We start from the raw sequence: 25,141 nt of genomic DNA on the forward strand, positions 1-25,141 counted from the left end.
GGTCTACGTCTCTAAACAAAGTTGTTCCTCAATAAATTGAAGTCAAAGTTAACTTATACTTGTTTCTTGGAAAAAGGTTTTTTTTACCTGTGTATATGAACAATGCTGTGCTAAAGAACGGTGCCGTGCTAAGATCTTTCAAATGATAATGATTACATTTTGTTTGGCAGCACGAAGTCATTTGAGTGACTGAAACCAGTGACAAAGACTAATCTCACAAGAAATATCACTGAGGGGACAGGTTCACACACAAACATCACTGTGAAGCCACAGAGAAGCTGGTATACAATGTCAGCGCTCGCCTCACGCAGCAGAGCAATCTGTAATTTGGTTCTTGCACGCGCTCAGTGGATCAGAGGTGAGCCCAGACGCCCACAGCCTGGACCTGCCTTCCTGATGAGGCGTCTGCCCCCAACCGATTCCGTTATCTGGCAGGGTCAAGAGTGCTCTCGACACGCTGACTGCATCTGCAAATGCGATCGCAAGGCCAATGGAAATAAATAAGAGCTGAACATTTTGAGCCTGTAATCCTGGTAGGAGGAAATTGCAGGAATGCCACATGGACTTGATACAAACACAGGGCTCTGTTTGCACCCTGTCCAACTCCTAAACCGTAACAGCTGGAGTGAAGAAAAACAGACGCTAATTTGTAAAGTACCCCGCAAATATTTTGATTGGCGTCTCACTGATGTGTGTCACAGGTCTGCAGCACAGGTAGGAAGAAGCGCAGTAAAAAGGCCAAAGTTTGAGACACTATAAGACAGTCCTGCCACCTGACAGCTCTTTATTAAAATGCTTTTATATTAGACTAATCAGTAGGCCAGACGTGTGGCGCAGTGCGTAGAGCAGCTGATAATGCTGAATGTCCTACTTTGTTTTACAATAGCTAAAGAAAAACTAAACAAATCAGACACAGTCAAACCATCTGCTACCTTCATGATGCAAATATTTCCGAGATCTGCCGCAAAAGTTTGAACACACCTCATTAGTCTTTTATGAGCAATTGCGAAATTCTGTTTTCCTGAAATCACGTCAGATAATATCCATCAAACAGCCAAACACCCACTCAATGCTGGTGGCCTGATGTTACCCATTTACACAATTACAGGATGGAAATACTGCACTGCTTCCTACGAAGTGATAAGGAACGTCGGCATAAAATAGGAAACTATACGGTGGGAAAGAAAAAAATAAGGAAGATTAATCAACACAGATATGGACTTTAAGGTCAACTGTAAAGCCAAATCTCTCAAAATATCTTTCAGAATGAAACAATGTTGTTTGCCCCAAGGGAAGCTTCTGAGAAACAACTTACACTGCTGTGTACATTTCAGTGCTCAGTGACAATACTCTGACAAGATCACAAAGGATCCACACCTACAGACAGGCTCCACTCACTCAGAGAGGAACCACACACTCACTCAGAGAGAACCCACACACTCACTCAGAGAGGAACCACACACTCACTCAGAGAGAACCCACACCCGCACTGGAGACAAGCTACAGGCAACACATTTGACCCAATCCTACTCAGGTCAACATTAAATTTTTATCTAACCAATAAAAAGTTATTGTATGGCTATTTTGGGGTATGTACCATAAAGAAAGTCATCAATGTGGCAACAAACTATGCAGGGACAATAAATTGCAAATCACAGCAAGGAAAGTAAAGGTATCATTTTTACACATCCAGCACAGACACAGCTTAAGTAATTCCATCTGCCATGGATTCAGTCATTGGTTGCAGACTGGACCCAGCTGTGCTGTTTGCTGGACTGATAGCGGGTGTGATAGACTCCCCTGCACTCCTAGCTAGTTAATAAACCACTCTATTAACAGTTTCCGTGAGCTATCAGTAGGTCTCACAGAGAGAACACACAGTGAGGCGAGTGAAAACTTAATCTGGGTTGCTGTGAGGCAGAAGGCACCATACGCCCATACATTTCCTGGCTCCTGGATGTGAGTACCAATATAGCGAGCAAATTTGTGTCAATTTATGTCAAACTCTTAGTTTAACTCAGTTATTAGCATTTTTGTGATGAGCCAAGCCCACATTAATTTGTATTGGGTAGGTTCAAATTCAGCAACTCCTGTGCCTTTGTGCAAGCTGAGGGCAGCGTGTTCCTGGCTGGGGCTAGGGGCCTACAGTACTCTTGGCGTTAGGCACAGCAAAGCATGAGTTTTGGAGAAAAACGCAGACAGAGAGAACATTTGCGTGCCACATGCTTGCGAGCCCATCACCTCTGCCCTAATGTACAGTCTAAGAGATTTACAGAGCTCCCCACGGGCGGACCCCCGCATAGCTTTTACGCCACTAAAGAAAACGCGCTAACCGATAACAGAGCCGCGTAACCACAGCGACCAAAAAAAAGCCCTTAACCTAAATAACGTTTATTCTCTGGCATTTCTCTTATTGTGCGTCGTTAAGTGATAAAAGATGCTTCCTCGTCGTGCTAAGAAGCCGCAATTAGGGCGGCATGACTCGCTCAGACGGCGAGCGAAAATAGCTATTTTCCAACGCTACCCAGCCGCAGTGCAGAGTCTCGGGCCACGTTTCATGCCATATAAATCACCCGCGCGTCACAGGGGGCCATCGCTGACCATCACCGGTGGCAGCCAGCCAGAGCAGAGAGCACATCACCCCAAACCTGGGTGGAAAGCACCGGAGTGTGCCAGCGATCGCGTCCAGCCTCGACTGGCGCGAGGGCAATTACGAGCAGACAGTGTAAATAATCGCTGGCATCTCGGAAAAGCTGTAATCTCTCAGTGTTTTCCCGCTCGCTGGGGTCGGAGTGCTGAGAGGAGAGACAGTGGAGCAGGCTATAAAAGCAGCCGCAGATGGGGCCAAGCGATCTGCTATTCCTGTTTTTTGTTATGGCTCATCCGAGACAAATCCATGGACCCGGGCTCGGCACCAGGGCTCCCAATCAGGACCAAGTATCTGGAAAATGTCTGTTGCCTTAGTGAAATACACAAGAGGAACAACAATACCATGTTGTAAAAAATAACCCAAAGAATCCAACTAAAACAGTGAATGTGCTTTCATCAATCCTGGGTCAGTGTGTTTATGCTAAAGGCAGCTCTAGCATATTGGTTCTTAATGAGGATTGACGGCTACAGAGAAAGTGAGGATTTCAGTCTCCAGGGGTCCCTGAGGCTGTATTCTCACTGCAATTCCAGCCAATGACAGCAACCGCAGATGAGTCCAATCAGGGTCCATGAAAACACCACCAATCAGAATACAGTGACTGCAAATCCAGCCAATCAGGATGCGCATGCCCTGGATGTCCAACTCAGGGTGTCTCACTGTTCATTCACAGTGTCTAAAGGGGGACGAAGCTGGGGCTTGCTGATTGGGCGAGGCCAGCCCCTGACCATACCAGTATCAACTGTGGAAGAGTCACTGGGGGATGCACAATTAACATTAACATTAGCATCACCTAGAGAGGGAAACCAGACTCAGGAGTCTGTGAGACATGTGTTTGAACTCCACAAAGACTCCAGGCATCCATCCAGGGACATCAATAACCCAGCAGTCCAAACACCTCTGTGTCTCCCCTCCATGAGCTCAGAGTTCCCGAGTGATCTTGTTTAGGTCAAATCTTATATCTTGGCTTTGTACAGCTGCAATCATTACATAACAGAAATCAACAATTTAGTTAGGAAAGACATACAATATACTATAATGCTGTAGAAGTCAGGGTGTAATGTGTGTTTGTATTAGGGACGATGATGAATTTGACCTTGACATTAACAGTCTTGCACCAGCTAGTGTCTGTATGGAGGTACAATAAGTTGGCACGCACTGGGATTCACAGTGCAAACAAATCGAGTTAGTTCTGTTCAGTCTCTGTGTCTAATTCTGGAAATGTGAACTGTGACCCTTGGAAAGGTACAGTGCTATCCGTCTCCATTAAGACTGCCCTTTAAGCTGCATGGCTTTGCTGGGGAGGGGATGGCTGCTCGTTAGGTTAGAATGATTAACTGCGGTGGATTTCAGATGCTTCCAGAATGAGGGCAGAGGTGTGGTACAATGACTCTGGCTGTTGTACCCTTGAGTAAGGTACTGAGTCTGAGTTGTACTGTATATTCAGCTTTGAAATGGATACCATGTAAGAAATGCAATAGCTGTGTAAGTTGCTCTGGATCTGCAGGATGCCTGAAATATAATGTAAGGCTAGTACATTACGTTGGAGGATAATATCAGCCAAACAATGTGAAGAAGCTTGGGCTCCATTCAAATCTTTCAAACACAACTGTACACAGGTAATGTGACCCCACTGGGATGTCATGCTTTTATTTTTTGGCTTGCTGATCAGATACACTTATTAACATATATGCATTTTTTTTGTAGCTGTGCAGTTAGTCTGTATCATCACAAGGAGACTTTAGTACTAGTGAAAATGGCGTTTAATGTCATAACTCATGATCTTTATAGACTATACTTCTGAATCCCTAATCCTTGACTATGAAACAGGACTTAGAAAGCTGCAGATCCTGGCTGCAAGTGAAATAACTGGTTAAACAGCACTTCTTAGAATTGGCCCTTCTAGACTCCCAAGAGCAATGCACACAAAGGCTATGTGTACTGTATGTTGCTTATTCCGACAACTGAACTTTTAAAGGCGCTTGACCCATTTTACAACTGACACGTTCAGTGACCTCAGAATGCCTTGGGAAGCCTGCAGCACCGCACACACACAGATGTTTGTATGGACTGACTCATTGGCCTATATAATCTCACCGCTAAAAAATTAATGGCATCCAATAATGACCCAATAATGGTCACTCTGTGCAAATGGCTCAGCATTCATGTCATCCCTGCTGATCGGATGCTGAGAAATATGAGGAAACACCAAACCTTACTTTTTACGTGTATTCCAAAATTGACAGCAGGCTGAGAGCTTACGGTAGAGAATGATGCACATTACGGCAAGCCCCTAAAAATAAACTGACATCACTCAGAGTTAAAAGCCACCTCATAAAGAAACGGCAAACAAACTGGACAGGGTAAACAGGGCGTTGTCACCATCAAGACGATTACACAAAAGGGGGTGCAAAGCTGCAAAAGTCACAAACAAATGAGCGTAAATCACCCGATAAAATCAAATAAGCAAGCGCGACTGACTCAGCGCGGCCTGCGGCGTTTTTCCGAAGGGAGAGGCGGACGAGGCGGTAGGGAGACGCACGCACACCGCCGAGCCGCCTGCCAAGAGGCGCGTCCGCGGGGAGGCCGCAGCGCGGGGGAACGAACGAGCGAAAGGTATGTTCTACATTTACGCGCCAGACCCGGCCTGCTCACGGCGCACTCGGCCCGGCTTGCCCCCGTAAGGTTTCCATTACCCGCCGCACGTGTTATAAACAGCTACAAATGTCACTCCGTTTGCACTCAATTAAAAGCAGTTAGGACTCCTGAAAAACAGTACACATGATTGTGCAGATTGTGCACTAAAAACAGTACGTCGCTCTGGATAAGAGCATCTGCCAAATGCCATAAATGTAATGTAATGCACACTTATCGCTCTCTGCCAGGTGTGTGCTTTACCTGTTGCGAAAGCTAGGCTGGAGCCGCACAAATGTAGAACACCTTGATTTGGAAAGAACAGTAAGATGTGAGTGATTGGCTGCTGGACTTTGTGCTGAGCGCTGGAGGATGTGATGTCATCTTTCACTGAGGCCATGCAGACAGTGAGGAATACTGATGTTTCCAATGGAAGATGTGTGCGTGTGTGTGTGTGTGTGTGTGTGCATGAGCTTTTTTTGTAGAGAAACAACAAAAGCTCTGGCCCTAAGCTAGTGTGCAGTGGTGGATATCCCCATATGAGAAGTCTTCACTATTTAAATTCACAGGTCTGGCAACGTGTAATCATCCCCCAAGAGCACAACCTGTTCCTGGCTGCAGTTGCACTCCTTGCCCATAAATCCCAGATCACGGAAAATGGTACAGCTCCTATTTGATGGCAGTCTCCTGAACCTATGGTGAAATCATATCACGGCTACAACTGCCTTGCAAATCTTGCTTCAGCACCATCCATGAACTACAGTATGCAGATGAGTGTGCCCTCCACGCTTACTCTCCCACTGCCATGCAGAAAGCACCAGATGCCACGTCCAAAGTGTGCTCCTCTCGGGGTCTCCTTGTGAACACACCGGAGACATTGTCCTGCAGGTGTTTCCACCTCCAGATCCTCTTCGGTTCAGCATCGGCATTCCACTGAAGACTGTTCAGCCATTTTGCCACCGTCGTCACCCCATCCTGCCTCGTTGACTGTGACATCCAGTTTCATATCAGCAAAACTTCGGCTAACATTGGCCATTAGCCATTAGGGCGGCCTGTAGCGTAGTGGTTAAGGTAAATGACTGGGACACGCAAGGTCGGTGGTTCTAATCCTGGTGGCGCCTTGCATGGCAGCCAATCGCCGTCGGTGTGAGAGTGTGTGTATGAATGGGTGAATGAGAAGCATCGATTGTACAGCGCTTTGGATAAAGGCGCTATATAAATGCCAACCATTTACCATTTACAAAAGGTGGCAGTTTACCAGGCAGTGGGCTTCTCCATAGAGCTGCATGGTGCTGAGGGCTGGACAGCCTACCTGTCACACCAGTAAGGCCGGTACTGGACCGATGTTTGGTGGCCTTCCACATTCTATGCCTTCAGCTGGAAAGACCATACCTCTCACATCAATATCCTCCAGCAAACCAAAACTTGCAAAAGCCTGGAAGCTGCAAAACACCGACTACGCCCTCCAGCTCAACGTGAGTGAGTGTATGTGTTTGTGTGTGTGGCTGTACAGTGCTAGGGTAAGTACCCACCTGCAGGGCGCAGTTCATCATGCGGACGATGTGGTCAAACTGCTGGTGGTCCAGGATGGATCGGTTCTGCTGCACATGCTGCTGGAGCTCCTCCACCAGGCACTGCCGAGCCGCCCTGCCTTTCAGAGCCCGCAGAGCTGCTGGGAGAGTCTGCGCACACACACACACACACGCACGCACGCATACACGCACACACACACACATACACCCATAAACCCACACACACACACACACACACACATACATACACCCATAAACCCACACACACACACACACCCACGCATACATACACGCACGCACGCACACACACACACACAAATACACACCACACACACATAAACACACACACACGCACACAGACACACACACACACCCACGCATACATACACGCATGCACGCACACACACACACCCATAAACCCACACACACACACGCACACACACACCCATAAACCCACACACACACACGCATACACATACACCCATGAACCCACACACAAAACACACACACACGCATGCACACACGCACAGAAACACGCACGCGCACACACACATGCACACACACGCAAAAACATACACACACAGACACACACATGCACACACACATACGCACACACACACACGTAAACACACACACACACATAAACACACATGCACACACACATATAAACACACACACACACACACACACACACACACACACACAGAGTAAGAGTCAGCATCACTGGCACGGGTCCAGTTTTCCTCCTCCAGACAGCAGGGCGGAAATGGAGGAGCTCTTTACCTTCCTTAAACTCCCCGCCGGCCGCACCCCCGTGCAGCGCGCGTGGAGGGACGCAGGCCTGCGCTGGGGCTCCCCAGCCCTCGCATACCGCCGGAGGGCTTTCCAACCAACCGCTAACCATTTAAAGCAGTCCGCCCCACATATCTCAGCTTTACGGCTGGGGCTGGGGTAATGCTTTACAGCACTGGCCCCGAGCGCCGATGGGTTTATAGGCCGGCGGGAGCCGTCAGCGCTGCGCTGCGCTTTCTGAGCCATGCGGGGAAGCGGCCCTGGGTTATATAACCGCAGTATAAAACCCGCTGGGGGTGCCAGGCCTGGCGGCCGGCCTGTTTTGCGGGCAGGGGAGGGGAGATTGAGCGTCGGCGTTCATAAATGTGCCTGTCCCCCACTGCTATGATACGAAAGTGAATTTTTTTTTTTGAAGTATCAAAATCTTATTCTATCAGTTACTCTTTTATTTTTCTCAACAACATGTTTCAACTGAAATTGGAAGGGCCAGTCACAACTGTGGGCCTTCAACAACCTCTATTGTCGCAGGAGGACCTCAGGAGCGCGTTAAAGAGTTGCAATGTCTGACCCCTTCTTTTCCCTCTACAGTCCTCAGCCGCTCCAGTTACCGAGGTGTGCAATGAAGAGAGGACCACCCTGCCAGTGAAACCCTCCCTCTCGGGGCTATGCGCAGCTCCCATATAGACTCAGCACAGGGACGGTCCATGAAGAGCACCCCTGCACTGGCAGGTATGTTACTAAGGGTGCCTAATATCAACCTCTCTGAACATAACCAGGAGACCTAGGGGCTGGCTACCTGAGCATTGGAACAGCAGTCAGGTGTTGGGTTCCACATTGTACAGAAGCTGTGGTTTTGTGCAGGATTAAATGTATTTTTCAGTGCAGACACAATAAAGCAATCTAAGCCATGGGCAAGGAAGACGTTTGGGGAGTGAAAGTGCGTGTGCCAAAGTGTGTGAGTGAAAACGTGTGTTTGTAGCAGCAGTGTGGTTGTGTAGTGACACTGGTGTTGGTGAGCCTGCATTACCTTCTCAGTCTCCAGGGTTTTGTTGTCGAAAATGAAGGAGATGCAGCTCCTCACCACCTCCAGCCGCCGGGCGCTGTTGAACACTGTGCCTGGCCTGCCCTGGATCGACACTGTCCCAGGACAGGGGAGAGGGAACCGCCACACGTCAACACTGTTTCCTGCTCTCTAACGAGCGCTCCAATGACAAGCTCAAAGCAAACTCCACTCTGCATCATGCCTAAAATACCCCCTAACCATGCCAATATTCATCATGTGCCACATGGCTGCAATAAACCCTGCTGGAGCTGCTGTCCTCACTTCTCTCATGTATCCAGGTTTGACCTTTCCTCCTGAGAGGCACTGCTTGAGTGGCTAGTCTAATTCTTTAATCCCTGGATGGAACACCGGGCTCTTATTTAATAGAAATAAAGTGAATCCAGTGGGCTGTGGAAGACGATGATTAAGCCCTGGTGCTTCAGGACACTGAATAACAGTGCAGCGTTCAGACTATCAACAGTTCAGTTTATTATTGAATGCTGTGCCAATCTGTCCCAAGGGTCTTTGTAGAACACAATAATGCATCATGACAACAACAGGCTCTTCTGCACACCTGTCATCAGTGCTGCTGCTGCTGTTTATCCTATTTGAATGCACTTTAGCAGCTCATTCTCTTAGTAGCTTCAGGGCAAGAGCATGAAATGGGTGTGGTCTGATGGATGTGGGGCGGAGCCAGTGATGTCAGAGGGGCGTAGGGGGGGGTCACTTACCCACAGGTGGGCCGGCGGGCACCACACACCTCCTCTGGGTGCGGGTGGTGGTGGGGGTGCCATGGTGTTTGGCCAGGCCCTCCTTCAGCAGGCCCGCCACACGCTCCTCGTCCAGCAGGGGGAAAGGAACGACGTGCACCCGCAGATGGGACCCCTCAGAGGGCTGAGGAACCTTCTGGAATGCCATGTGGGGGTTTGGATTCTCCTGCCAGATAAGAGACAGGTCAGGTATGCTAGAATGTGTTACAAGACAAGGGGTTTCCAAACTTATTCCTCTGAAAGGGACCCCTTGGGGCTGAGGAGCCCCAAACTTAATAAAATGGTGAACCTTTGACACGTTTATCCAAGAGCCACTACTGCCTGCAATACAGTGACAGTCATAAATAGGGGTTGACTTATATTAGGGCTAATGTAGTTGTTAAGTACAATATAGGTAGATGTTTAATCACTAAAATGATCACAGTATTATCATGGATGTGTAAACCAGCCAAAGTCTAACATAATGTTACATTACATGCAGATCAAACACAAGTACAAGTGCGAAGAGGACCTGAGAGGACAGTACAGAGTCCTAGTGTGACCATACAGATATAATCGGAACCCTTGAAGAATACATTAACTTCCAAACTAGCATACCACAGTTGGCAGCTAGAATACCCCGAGTACAACAATACAATAACTAATACAAAAAACAACATCTATACAACTATATAAGTGCCATTACAGTCTATGGCATATATAAGGCTAATCATGGTGGTGAGTTAGGGTGGTGAGTTATTAATGTCATTCATGAAATAAGGAAATGTAAACAAAACATGGAAAAATATTTCTGAAATTTTACCGAGGACCTAAGGGGAACATTTTCATTTTCCCAAGGGTTCCCCAATCCCCAGTTTCGGGCGACAGAGCACAGGGAGTGGAGGAAGAGGAGTTTGGTTGAGTAGATGAAGGAGGGTCTGTTCAAGCTCTCAGGAAGGGACTCACGTTCTTGTACAGCAGCTCAGCAATCTCCCGGATGTGCTTCTGTAACTTGGCTGGGTTCTCCTCCTCCTCTTTAAAGCGCTCCACATCAAACGCCACCAACTAGAAGGGGGACAACAAGCGCTTTGAGGAAGTAACAGCCCCCCAGAAAACAGCAACAGCCCCCCATGAATTTGAGTCAAATGAGGAACATTCTTTTTTAGGAAAGCAGCATCTAATATTTATACATTTAAATGGTAATTCTGCATCTTTTTTTAAACAACTGCAATGCACCGCACTAGAGAGTGTCTGGGGTGTTACTGTACCTCGTCAAAAAGATCACAGGCCCTGTAGGGGGGGCCCCTCTCGGACACGAATCCAGCGAACGCCATGCCTTCCAGCACCTTGGTGAGCAAGTCGCTCTCAATCAGCCCTCGCTGGCCCAGGAAGGCAGTCTAAGAGGATCATGGGTAAAAAAAAAAGCTGTTTCCATGTCACAGGTGCAGCAGGCCAGAGTGAGCAAGCCACAGACCAAATGAGCAAACAGCTCAGCTTTATATAATTATGAGTGTAATTTCATCCCATGGCTTATTTTAGTGAATAAGGCGACCCACAGGTTCATCTCTTTAATAAACAGATAGGGGGTATAGAGGCGTTCAGGGGTTTATGGTCTAAAAAAGAAAATACACTTCAAGTGTACTGAACAAGCAGCTTGCACAGTGACAGAAGTTGGATGTATGTAGACTATACAGCCCTCCAACATTTTTTAAATATTATGTTTAATCATACTTATGATTGGAACTATTTCCAATGTTGGATGCAACCTGAGACCGCTGTGCTCAAGGAAGCACTGCCACGATATTAAAAGCAATATTTATGTTTTTAATTGCAAATAAACGAATGAATCTGTTCATAGGTATAGCCTCTGGAATGTTTCTGTACAAGCTGCTTTGGACTGACTTGAAGTATATCTTATCTTATCTTATCTTATCTTGAAGTATAACAACATGGGAATGCCCTTATACTAGCCATTGTTAAGCTGGTTAGTCATCAGACTTTGGTATCTAAAACAACCTTCAATCCACATAAAAACTATCTGGGCAGGCAAATCAAAAACACTACACTAAACTGGAATTAATATCATGATTCCTGTAATTTTACCTCAGCAAGTTAGATCGCAACCACATAATATGCACAAATATGTCTGAATCATAAAAAATAAATCATTGTGAAACTGATCACGCTCAGCTCCAGGGGGAAATAAAATCAATTCCTGGCCAGGAATGCAAGCTATGCAGGGAAGCACTTGCATAAATGAACTGGTCAACATGTCTCCTTGGATACATTGACCCAAATAAATAAACAATAGCAATAAAAAACACATTCCAGATACTGTACATATATTAGGGTCTCAATGCAAAACAAAGAATTTAAGGGAAGATTGGCATAAACAAACACTGATACTGTATCACAAGATGGAAGGTCACGTTTCCTCCAAAGCAATTCAAAAAAGACACAAACACAAAACTCATTAATACTTGTCTAAACGCTCCAGCGGGATTAGTGAAGTGAGGGACAGATCAGTGTTTGACTATGACTCACACATTCTGGAAGTGTTTGAGTGTGACTCTCACTGTGACAGTGAATGATTGACTCTCACCTTGAGAAAGTGTCTGAATGTGACTCTCACCTTGTGAAAGTGTCTGAATGTGACTCTCACCTTGAGAAAGTGTCTGAATGTGACTCTCACCTTGTGAAAGTGTCTGAATGTGACTCTCACCTTGTGAAAGTGTCTGAATGTGACTCTCACCTTGAGAAAGTGTCTGAATGTGACTCTCACCTTGTGAAAGTGTCTGAATGTGACTCTCACCTTGAGAAAGTGTCTGAATGTGACTCTCACCTTGAGAAAGTGTCTGAATGTGACTCTCACCTTGTGAAAGTGTCTGAATGTGACTCTCACCTTGAGAAAGTGAATGACTGTGATTCTCCCCTTGTGAAAGTGACTGTGACTCTCACCTTGTGAAAGTGACTGTGACTCTCACCTTGTGAAAGTGACTGTGACTCTCACCTTGTGAAAGTGACTGTGACTCTCACGTTGTGAAAGTGACTGTGACTCTCACCTTGTGAAAGTGTCTGACTGTGACTCTCACCTTGTGAAAGTGTCTGACTGTGACTCTCACCTTGTGAAAGTGTCTGAATGTGACTCTCACCTTGAGAAAGTGAATGACTGTGATTCTCCCCTTGGGAAAGTGTCTGAATGTGACTCTCACCTTGTGAAAGTGTCTGAATGTGACTCTCACCTTGTGAAAGTGACTGTGACTCTCACCTTGTGAAAGTGACTGTGACTCTCACCTTGTGAAAGTGACTGTGACTCTCACCTTGTGAAAGTGTCTGACTGTGACTCTCACCTTGTGAAAGTGTCTGACTGTGACTCTCACCTTGTGAATGTGTCTGAATGTGACTCTCACCTTGTGAAAGTGTCTGAATGTGACTCTCACCTTGAGAAAGTGAATGACTGTGATTCTCACCTTGTGAAAGTGTCTGAATGTGACTCTCACCTTGTGAAAGTGAATGACTGTGACTCTCACCTTGTGAAAGTGTCTGAATGTGACTCTCACCTTGTGAAAGTGTCTGACTGTGACTCTCACCTTGTGAAAGTGTCTAACTGTGACTCTCACCTTGTGAAAGTGAATGACTGTGACTCTCACCTTGTGAAAGTGAATGACTGTGACTCTCACCTTGTGAAAGTGAATGACTGTGACTCTCACCTTGTGAAAGTGAATGACTGTGACTCTCACCTTGCGAAAAAGTGAATGACTGTGACTCTCACCTTGTGAAAGTGAATGACTGTGACTCTCACCTTGTGAAAGTGAATGACAGGCTCGGCGTGGATGCGGATCAGCTGCAGGCAGGACCGGTAGCCCTGGAAGAGCTGTGCAAATAAGCGCAGGAACACAGCCCGCACCTCCTTATCCTGGAACACAGGGAAAGTCTGTCTGTGCCCCGCTCGCCATTTCAGCTCCAGTCTCCACCACATGGAACACTGCGGCTGAAGGGCACTTGTCTACGGTCCATTTCCCACCCTACAGGCCCCACAGCACTACAGGAGCACTAGATCCAGCTGGAGGTGGGTCGTATCGCATTAACAGACATTAACTGGTCGTGTTGAAGCCACCTGTTGCTGTGGACTTGAGGTCACAGTTGGTTGGGGATGCAGTTCAGGCTCAAACGTGTGACATCTGGGCCAGATATTCCAGTTCTCACAGACTGAGCCACTCAGGGACCTATACCGTATGTGTACAACTGAGGCACCCGCGAACAATCAGAACCACCCGATATCAGCAAACGGGCCCAAGTTTGTTATGAAAAACAGCATTTCAGTATGCCACATCTGTTCATCCAAAAGCATATCTTGGCACAAAAATATACAGTGCACGTTTCTTTTCTGCTTTTTTTCATGCTTTCCCCCTATTTTCCCCCAAAATTGGAAGGCACAATTATATATAGACACATTGAATCTCTGCAGCCAACACGGCATAATGGACGTGCGCACACACACTCCTCTCATGCACGTCATATTGCCAAACTTCACGTGTAGCCCAATTGACCAGCATTGGCTACAAGAGACGACAAATCATGTATTGAATTAAAAAACAGGGACAAACTCAGGGGAAAAAAAACACAATAACTGAAGAAATTCTCACTAGCAGCTTGAGGTTCGACGAAGCAGCACGGGGCGGTGGGAAAGCATTATCCGCAACTCCAAGATCTGGATGCAGGACCTGGCGGGGAAGAGGAAGAACCGGAATGTCAGTGGGGGTCGCAGTGGGGCCTTCTGGAGACATGACCCATGCAATTGCTTACAGCCACCATGAAGAAAAAAGAGACACAAAATTAACTCACGACCACAACACTAATCATATTTCCCTCCAAAATAAACATCATTGATCTTGATTATCTTTAAGTGAAAGAGCAAGAGGACCGAAGTTCAACAAACTGATGAGATTAATTTCACATTTCACTTTTGACTGTGCATTTTACATTTTTGGCTGACTGGTGTCGAGAAGCACAGACTGCCCTTCACAGAGAACGGGGACTGCAATGTATTCTGGGAAATTACCATAGAAAGTGCAGTCTGGGTCTGGTGCAGTAGTGGCTCTGGGAGGTGGGATAGGTGGATGCACTCTGGGATCTTTATCGTCCCTCCATCGAGATCCGCGATGATGACATCCAGCTGCAAAGCAATGACACGTGCAGTCCTGAACAGCTTATTGAGTTCATAAAGTTTAAATTATAACTTTATGAACTTTATAACATTGTAAAGCAAAACTGGGATCCGGGGGTCCACAAAGGAGTCTTCAGCAAAAATAGGAAAAGTATTTAATTTCATTTTTATTCAGTATTTTTTTGTATAATTCATATATTATAGACCTCAGATGTGAATTACGGGAAGACAGAGACAGATTAGCTTTTTTACTAAACAAAACGTCTGTCTGTTTGGTAATATATTATATATGAGAACTGCATTTTTTCCACTAGTCGTGTGTAGTTGAAGACCTCCAGGGAACTTAAGTATTGTTTCTGTGTGTGAGCAGTAGGTAATAAGGAAACCTTGTTAGTCTCAGCTGTTGTAGATTTGTTGTCAAATTACCGCGTTAGTTATACCAGCTGTGTTGCTTTTTGTTATTAGTTATCAAATGTAGTGTGTTTTTCACCAGCCGCCGGCAGTTTCGCTCGGTTCTGTTATTCTGATTAGGTGATCAGAATCAGTTAGATACTTTGGACGCTGCAATTGTTAGGATAATTATTAGATCGCTAGTTTGCATTAGTAATTAGTAGTTTACATAGGCGTGCTCAGAGCGACGCTCCCTCCCATTTTGGAATGCTATGTTGTGTCAGCACCCCATTACAGTCTGCTCTCTCCCCTTCAGAACGTGCTTCCAGTGACGTGGCCCTCCACGGCGACGGAACCCCACCAACCTCTGCTACCCCTCACTGACCCCCTGTGACAACTTCACAGTTGCAGGGGGGCTATGGAACTGCCAATCTGCCACACGGAAGGCTGACTTCATTACTGGTTATGCCTCCCTCGTGCCATCAAGCCCCTCCAGCTGGTCCAGAATGCTGCAGCCCGCCTGATCACCAGTCAGCCCAGGTCGGCTCATGTCACCCCGCTTCTCATTGGCCTCCACTGGCTTCCTATTGCCGCACGCATCCGTTTCAAGGCCCTAGTGTTGGCATTTCAGGCTGCTAAGGGGACTGCCCCACCTTACATACAATCCCTGATCACTCCTTACTCCCCAGCTAGACCACTCCGGTCTGCCAGCTCTGGTCGCCTTATGGTCCCCTCTCTACGTGCACCTGGCGGTCGAGCTGCACGTTCACGCCTGTTTTCCGTTCTGGTTCCTCAGTGGTGGAATGACTTGCCTACCACTGTCAGAACAGCAGAATCCCTCCCCCTATTTTGACGCAGACTCAAAACCCACCTTTTCAAACTCTACCTTAGTCCTCCCTCCTGATTTCCCCTGCCCCTCCTTTCTGATATCCTATCCTTGTCTAACCCCCCACCCCCCCCAAAAAAAGAAAAAAAGAAAAAAAAAGGCACTTATGATGACAACTATGTTTAGAACAGCATCTCATGTGTATTTTGCTAGTTCTGGATGTGATGCTTTGACTTATGGTAGAACCTATGCACTCGCTTTGGATTAAAAGCGTCTGCCAAATGACTGAAATGTAAATGTAAAAATCCCTACAGTTCCTTGCCCTCACCGAGACCTGGATTACACCAGAGAACACCACCACCCCCGCTGCCCTCTCATCCTCCTTCTCCTTCTCACCACGCTGTCTCAATTACTCACCCTGTTAAACTTTATATTGTCGTTTATTGTCGTTTATCGTCCTCCAGGTGCCCTGGGAAGTTTCCTTGATGAGCTTGACACTCTACTCAAAAGAAATTACTTCCAAACAAAAATCCAGAATTCCACTTCTAACCCTCGTCAACTGTTCTCCATTTTCTCCTCTCTCCTGAGCACACCTCCCCCACCATCTCAGTCCTTGCTCACTGCTGATGACTTTGCGATGTTTTTTGACGAGAAGGTTGCAGATATCTGCAGCACCTTCGCGACCACCACCACTTCTATGCCTGCCTCCCTTTCTGTGTCTGCCCCCTGTTTCTCCTCTTTCTGTCCCCTTACAGATGCTGATGTGTCTCACCTCCTGCTCTCCCACCGCCCTACTACTTGTGCCCTGGACCCCTTCCCCTCAAACCTCTTTCAGGCAATCACACCTGACATCGTCCCGTTTGTCACCTCCCTTGTTAACTCCCCTCTGTCCTCTGGCTGCTTTCCCTCATCATTCAAGAGGGCCTACATCACCCCGCTCCTAAAGAAACCCACTCTAGACCCCTCCTGCATTCAAAACTACTGTCCGGTATCTCTCCTTCCTTTTCTATCCAAATCCATTGAACGAGCCGCCTCCAACCAACTCTCTTCCTTCCTCTCACAGAATAACCTGCTGGACCCCCACCAGTCCGACTTCAGACCTAGCCACTCGACGGAGACTGCACTCCTCTCTGTCAATGAGTCCCTTCAGGCTGGACAAGCAACCTCTCTCTCCTCTGTCCTGATCCTTCTTGACCTCTCTGCGGCGTTCGACACGGTCAACCACTCCATCCTCTTAGCCTCCCTGGCATCTACAGGGATCTGTGGCACAGCCTTAGAGTGGATCAAATCTTATCTCTCTGGCCGGTCCTCCCAGGTGTCCTGGGCTGGAGGAGTGTCAACCCCTCACTCCCTTGTTACAGGAGTGCCCCAGGGCTCAGTCCTTGGACCCCTCCTCTTCTCCATCTACACGAGATCCCATGGCCCCGTTATCTCTGCTCATGGCATCTCCTATCATTGTTATGCCATTGACACCCCACTCTTTCTCTCCTTCCCCCCATCAGACACACAGGTCTCTACCTATATCTCCGCCTGCCTGAGAGACATCCAGAGCTGGATGGGCAACCACCATCTAAAGCTCAACCCAGGTAAGACGGAGGTAATCTGATTTCTCCATCTCACTAGGGGATACCACAGTGACCTCATCCCCTAGTGCGAGAAACCTTGGAGTGGTGATGGACAACAGGCTATCCTTCTCCGAGAACATCGCAACGGTGACCCGGGCGTGCAGGTTCTTCCTGTACAACATCCGGAGAATCCAACCCTTTCTCACCACCTACTCCACTCAGCTCCTTGTACAAGCAATGGTCCTGTCCCGCCTCGACTATTGCAATTCTCTGCTGGCTGGCCTCCAGCATCTGCCATCAGACCCCTACAACTGATCCAGAATGCTGCAGCCCGTCTGGTATTCAATGTTCCCAGACATTCACATGTCACCCCCCTGCTCAGCAACCTCCACTGGCTGCCTGTTATGGCTCGCATCAAATTTAAAACTTTGGTGCTCGCATACCAGGCAGTTAAAGGATCAGCCCCTGTATATATTCAATCCCTTATCAAGACCTATACACCAACAAGACCCCTCCGTTCTGCCACTTCGTGCCGTCTGGTGCCTCCCCCTCGCCACACCTGCACGTCACGCTCACGACTGCTGTCTGTCCTGGTCCCACGGTGGTGGAATGACCTCCCGGTGGATGTCAGAACGGCAGAGTCTCTGACCTCCTTCAAGCGCAGTCTGAAGACCCATCTCTTCAGGCTACACCTTTCCCTCCCCAACTCACCACCATGATTAGCCTCAGACTGCAATGGCACTTATGTATAGGTATTGTTACTTGTATAGGTATTGTTGTTTTTATTGGCTATTGTATTGTTGTATTCTAGCTGCCAACTGTGGTATGCTAGTTTGAAAGTTGATTGTACTCTTCAAGGGTTCTGATTTTCTGTATGTTTACACTAGGACTCGGAACTGTACTGTCCTCTCAGGTCCTCTTTGCACTTGTTCTTGTGTTTGATTTGGACTTTGTTGTACGTCGCTCTGGATAAGAGCGTCTGCTAAATGCCATGTAATGTAATGTAATGTAATGTATATTTAATAGGACTGTGATCACTGTAATTACTATCTATGTATATTGTATCCAATAGCTACATAGCTTGGAAAATCATATCATGATGACATGATTTAGTTATGCGTCCATGTACTATATTGTGTTAAACAACTACTGCACTGCAGGCTTCACTCAGCATTTCAATCACTAAGGATATCAAACATGAACCATTTATCGTGCTGAGGATCCTGGGCCACCGGATGGTATTAGGTATTAGGTGGTATTAGGGGGCTCTAAGAGGGAAGCCCTAGTTCTAGCATACATGTAAATCCAGTAGCGGAGTGTTTTTGAACGTGTCCATATGCTCGATATTAGTGGTTTTGTCCTTCAGAATTCAAGATGCTCACCAGTTCCTGGATCTCGTCTTGGAACACAGAGTGCACTCCAATAATGAAGGGAGTTGGGGAACTCAGGACTTCCAGCAACCGTGAGGGCAGGATGGGAATGTAGGGGTAACTGAAGGTCAGAAAGGTATCAGAAACAATCACTATGACACAATGACTAGGACCCACATTCTGAACTAGAGGGGCAGAAATTTGTCAAGACATTTCAGTCTGCATGTTACAACATTTCATGCCGAAGGACAGTTATGCTTTCGCTCCCCCAACAGACTTCTAAAAAAGCTGTTTAAAAGGCGATTTTAGGATTATAGTACCTCTATGCAACTCATAAGGGTAAAATCTTATTAGTTGCCTGTTCTCATAGGTATGTTTACTCCCGTTTCTACTGGGGCAGCTAAATTTGCACAACAAAACATAGCTTTGCAGGCACACAGTTGAGTTGACCACAAGGAATTTGGTTTCAAGAGTCATAGGAACTTATGAGTGACAGCAGATAGGTACGTCCTAAGAAGGGGGCGTGGGTGGGGCCTAGTACTTTTCCACAGGGGGAGGAGGGAGGCCTCACCTGTATTTGAGAGGGAACATGAGGGACTCCAGGGCACGGCTGGCCTCTCCAAGACGCTGGTAGCTGCTGGAATGGAACAACACCTTGTGTTCTGTCAGCACTGCGCAAAACAAGCTCAACACGTTCTGGATTCCTGCAGACAAGAGAACAAGAAAATAATATGCAAAAGCGATTATACGTTTGGCAACGACAATTTTCTAGAAAGAGTTTTTTAAACAAACCAAAAGAAAACAAGGATCATAATAAAAAGAAAAGAAACAAAAAAAAAGCCCTGTTCCTAAGATCAATTGGAAATTTAAACACAAGGCAATACAGTTTAAGCACCTAAATCCTTGCTTGACTGGGACCCAGAAGGTTGGTGGTTCAAGCCCCATAGTAGCTGCAAATATTGAGCCCTAGAGCAAGACCCTTAACCCCACATTGCTTCAGGGGGGATTGGCCCCTGCTTAGTCTTATCAATTGTAAGACGAAATATTCTTTCATGAAATATATTTGTCAGAATTATCAGATTAAGAAAAACAACCAATTAATGTTTTTATTCTAGGGCTGAATCAATGGTATGGAGAGAGGGGGAAATGCTATCCTACAGAAAGGCAACAGGCTAATTTGACAATCCAAAGTAAGACTGCAGGCAAGTCAAATCCAGCACTCTTGTGCATATGCACTACGTTCTATATGAAGCACAGTGGAAGTACACTGGCCGTATAAAAAAACAAACCAAACAATGTTCCTCGAAATAGTGCAGCGTATGACATCCTTCACGAAAGAAAATGAAAAACAGCAAATACCGTAATGACAGTTCAGACAGATTCCAAGTTTACAGTTCCTGTTATTGTTTGCTATCACACTACCAATGGGCCACTTCATCACGCGCTACAAAAAGATGGCGACAGGCAAATGCTGACGGAAATACCCTTGGCATTATTGAGACCCCTGGTTCCGTTTTGACTGCGTTGAGCTGGGAAATTCACCAATAAACAGGAACACAGATATAAAAGTGAACATTGTTTTATTTCTGATTATGACACACCTTGATATCCAATAACAAAGGAAGAATGGACTGGATTACGCTGTCTCATTCAACCTGTAACTTTCCACATGGCTAACTACATCTTGTGATTTTCCAGAGCCTGGTATAACTCATATGTCTTAATGCATTTTTCATTAATGAGGATATTGGGAGTATCAAAGACATTTTCAGACTTCAGACTGAACAAAGAAAAAATGCAATATCATCTATTCACAACGTTCTTTCATGAATGCCATTCTGTTTAATCAAATGATGACTAAAACCATCAATGTGGTAGTCAGCAGGTAACCCATCTGTGTCTGAGCATGGACGTCTGGAATATGTGATCTCATTTCTGACCTTGAAGAAATCTTATCGGTGGAAACACCAACACGTATCGTACTCTCAATAACAGCCGCGGGGAGACCACAAACAACAAACAGCCGGTCTGCTGACTCCTTCCTGTTCCCTGGGGGGCTGCACTTCCTGTTGAGTATTGAGCACATTCAATAGAAATTTTTCTGCAATGACTGTGGCAGCATTTCAACATCCAGCAATGTGTGGAAGAGACACACGTCTCATACTGGCCAGCGCCAGTTCTTAGGAAATCCTTTTCTGGCGACACGCTAATTAAGAGGCGAGTGAATCATGTCATCGCTTGTCATGGGTCATTAGCCAGTGTTGGCCATCTCCAGTTGATTTTAGGAGATGATTGTCATGTCTGTTGCATTTGTTCATAGCCGATGGGACTCTGCGTTGTGGACCTGTAAATGCCAAAATATCTCAAGTGTAAGAAGTATATTTACTGTATACCCTAGGAGAGTGTTAACAGGGAGGCAGAAATCAAATCAAGCTGGCTAGGCAGGGAAAGAGAGTTTCCGAATGGTGGCTGGAACAATGCAAAAAGGAAAAACAAATGTATAATATTGCTGATGCACAAAATTAGTAGCAGCGGGCTTATGCTCCTGTTAACCAGGGCAATGTTCTGCAGAGCCAATGGGCAAGACTACTGATTAAAAGAACAGATTGATTAAGAAAGAAAGAAATCATGGATTAACACTGCAATTAATACAATGTGTTGTTACTATGGTAATAAAGGCATTATCACAGCTGAAACTCCAGTGCTGCCCAGCCCACAGCAGCAGTGAGAGGTTAGCAAACAGCCCCAGCCTTTCTGAGCCTGTGCCAGTTTATCCTGCCACGTGTTGCCACGGGAAACCTGTGTGGCCTTCTGGGCAACCCGTGTAGCGTGTCATCACTCAGACCAGATTCATTAGACCCCTGGCCCTTCTTAAGAGCCTGTCTCAATCTGCAATGCGCACAGCAGCTCCTCCGTTGACATACATCATTCGCCTTTACACCGAGCCGGAGAACACGCCTGATAGCAGCGGCGTTCACGAAATCGAGCGTTTCACCTGCTCAGACAGTGACCATGAAGCTATTCTCATTATATGAGGGCCTGCAGTCGACTCACATTTATTTCAGCTAAGCACAGGTGTGTCCGCAGATGCATGACAGGTAGCACAGCAAAGCTACAGTAATTGTATAAGAGATCATAGTTTAAGGTGAATTTATATCAGTAATTGTAAAGTAAAATATTACATTTAGTTTAGAAAAAATCTAAGATGAAACACTACATAATGCTCAATGAATCAAGCCCCAATATACACCTACAAGTATACAAGTATTTATTAGACTTATTTTTTGGACTTATTGGTCTTCTGCTGCTGAAGCCTATCCACTTAAGATGTCTGACGCGTTGTGTGTTCAGAGAGACTCTTCGGCATACCACTGTTGTAATGTGTAGTTATTTGCGTTCCTGTCACCATTGACCAGTCTGGCCCTTCTCCACTGACCTCTATCATCCTACAGCACCTGGACTCCGCAGGAACCTACGCCAGGATCCTGTTTGTGGATCAGCTCTGCCTTCAATACAATAATGCCAACTATGCTACAAGATAAGCTCTCCCAGCTGAACGTGCCTGATTCAACCTGCAGGTGGATCACAGACTTCCTGTCTGACAGGAGGCAGCATGTGAAGCTGGGAAAACATGTCTCTGACTCCCAGACCATCAGCACCGGTTCCCCCCAAGGCTGCGTTCTTTCCCCTCTGCTCTTCTCCCTGTACATCAACAGCTGCACTTCCAGTCACCAATCTGTCAAGCTCCTGAAGTTTGCGGATGACACCACCCTGATTGGACTCATCTCTGGTGGGCATGAGTCTGCCTACAGGTGGGAGATTGACCATCTGGTGACCTGGTGCAGTCAGAACAACTTGGAGCTCAACGCTGTGAAGACAGTGGAGATAGTTGTAGATTTCAGAAAGAACTCACCCCCACCTGACCCCATCACCTTGAGAGACTCCCCTGTCAACATTGTGGAGTCCTGCCGCTTTCTGGGAACCATCATCTCCCAGGACCTCAAGTGGGAGCTGAAAATCTGCTCCCTCATCAAAAAAGCCCAGCAGAGGATGTTCTTCCTGCGGCAGTTGAAGAAGTTCAACCTGCCAAAGACAATGATGGTGCACTTCTACACCGCCATTATTGAGTCCATCCTCACCTCCTCCATCACCATCTGGTATGCTGCTGCCACTGCCAAGGACAAGGGCAGACTGCAGCGTATCATCCGCTCTGCAGAGAAGGTGATTGAGTGCAATCTGCCATCTCTTCAGGACCTGTACACCTCCAGAACCCTGAGGCGTGCAGGAAGGATTGCGGCCGACCCCTCTCACCCCGGACACAGACTATTGGAAACACTCCCCTCTGGCAGGAGGCTGAGGCTTTGGTCCATCAGGCCACAGAAACAGCTTCTACCCATCGGCAGCTGGCCTCATCAACAAGGCCCAAGGGTCCCCATTGTCACAGACTTTTAGCCCTCCCCCATAAACTTCATAAACTTTATATTTTACACTTTACACTTTAACAATACTTCATATACCCCGCTTCAGCATTATGTTGTATTGTATATATTTACTTATTTTTACCTAGATCACATTCCACCTTATTATATATCTATGTTCCTATTTTTTTGGTATCATTCTTTATGTTGTTTGCATGCACCCACAAACCACAGCAAATTCCTTGTACGTAAAACTACATGGCGAATAAAGAGATTCTGATTCTGATTCTGATTCTGATTAACAAGATGCTTTTGCTGCTTACTGGATGTTTTTTGTTTTTCGCACCATTTTGTGCAAATTCTAGAGACTGCTGTGCGTGAAAATCCCAAGAGCTCAGCAGTTTCTGAGATATTCAAACCACCAATAATTATTCCATGGTCAAAGTCACTGAGATCACATTTCTTCCCCATTCTGACATTTGGTCTCAAAAACAGCTGAATCTCTTAACAATGTCTGTATGCTTTTATGCATTTAGTTGCTGCCAAATGATTGGCTGATTAAATATTTGCATTAACAAGTTGGGGCGGCACGGATGGTGCAGTGGGTAGCACTGCCGCCTCACAGCAAGGAGGTCCTGGATTCGAATCCCCGTCGGCCGGGGCCTCTCTGTGCAGAGTTTGCATGTTCTCCCCGTGTCTGCGTGGGTTTCCTCCGGGTACTCCTCCGGTTTCCTCCCACAGTCCAAAGACATCTATAAATTCAGTGATGAAAGCAACCAGGAAAAATCCACCTTCTTCTCTTCCCAGTCTGGCTTTGTACTCCTTCCAGAAACAACAGTTTTGCCCACTGACCACATAGCACTTCTAAGAAAAAAGGAACTAGGGGCACCGTGTGTGTGTCACTGAGACTGGAAATGGCCCTGGTAGCAAGACTCAGCTCTAAAGTTTTCATGACTGAAAGAAAATGCACTCATGCCGGAAATTCAAAGGATTACAGAATGTTTTCGAGGAATTTCACCTTTGACTGTAGTGGTCAACTTCCTCCAGTGTGCAGACAACAGGGCAGCAAAGCAGAAACACAGTGCCCATGGCAGACTGCCATGCAGACCATGAGACGTGCTAATAATTACACACATTCATAATTACGCACATTTACAAACACGTTAACAAGCTTCTCCCACCTACAGCACATCTACCGAAATGAGAAACACTGACTACATGTAACCAAGTCTATAAAGTTCATACATCACAGTGTAGTTAAACATCCTCTGGTGTTTGCCTTAATTTTGGCTCAGCTCAGGCATCACCAGGATGCCAGATGACATCCCGGCACGCATGGTCACATGACCCCTGCTTTCATTGTTACCGCCGCTCCATCTGTGCGACTTTTCCCAGGTAAATGACAAAGAAATCAGGTCAATTGTATAAATGCAGTTCTTGGCATTTTTAAAGAGGTAAAAGTCTAATGATGTTAAGGTGAGGCTATGCTATGACAGATTCTGCCTGGGGTAGTGAGTCAGAGTGAATAATGCTTTTTGTAAATTAAAAAATATAGAGTGACTAAGCTGTAATATACAGCTGCTATTGACAGTCTAATACAGTGAAAACAAGGGCAGGTACCCACCACCTGTATGATCTTGTCATCTTACGTGACTTATCAGGCAGATGGAGATGTCTAATCCACTCATGCTATGTAGAACATTTAACTGCTTTTTTTGTGAATAACTGTATTGTTTTATATGAACTATACACAAAAGTGCAAGGAATATAATACAAAAAGTATTATACACAAAAAAATAATAATAGTAAAATAAAATGGATTATACACAGCACTTTTGAAATATTTATTAGACTGACAGACTTATTTTTTACTTATTGGTGATTCTACCAGTGCTGTAATGTGTGGTTATTTCTGTTACTGTCACATTCATGTCTGGCCCTTCTCCACTCACCTCTCTTATTAACAAGGTGTTTTTCCACACAGAAAAACAGCTGAACCTTTTGACCAC

At 46.2% G+C, this 25,141-nt stretch overlaps 1 protein-coding gene across 2 annotated transcripts in view; it reads right to left on the reverse strand.

Moving 5' to 3' along the window:
- sbf2 (SET binding factor 2) overlaps nt 1-25,141 on the reverse strand; it is a 108,254-nt gene that overhangs the window by 32,766 nt on the left and 50,347 nt on the right. For both annotated transcript variants that reach the window (XM_061247003.1, XM_061247002.1), the window contains exons 7-16: nt 19,286-19,418; nt 18,727-18,835; nt 14,459-14,572; nt 14,043-14,120; nt 13,199-13,312; nt 10,665-10,793; nt 10,363-10,461; nt 9,379-9,583; nt 8,633-8,742; nt 6,814-6,963 (exon numbers count right to left, since the gene is read on the reverse strand). In XM_061247003.1, the coding sequence (XP_061102987.1) occupies nt 6,814-6,963; nt 8,633-8,742; nt 9,379-9,583; nt 10,363-10,461; nt 10,665-10,793; nt 13,199-13,312; nt 14,043-14,120; nt 14,459-14,572; nt 18,727-18,835; nt 19,286-19,418 (1,241 nt within the window). The remainder of the gene's footprint in view (nt 1-6,813; nt 6,964-8,632; nt 8,743-9,378; nt 9,584-10,362; nt 10,462-10,664; nt 10,794-13,198; nt 13,313-14,042; nt 14,121-14,458; nt 14,573-18,726; nt 18,836-19,285; nt 19,419-25,141) is intronic.

The sequence above is a fragment of the Conger conger genome, chromosome 6, assembly GCF_963514075.1.
Source record: "Conger conger chromosome 6, fConCon1.1, whole genome shotgun sequence".
NCBI classification, from domain to species: Eukaryota; Metazoa; Chordata; class Actinopteri; order Anguilliformes; family Congridae; genus Conger; species Conger conger.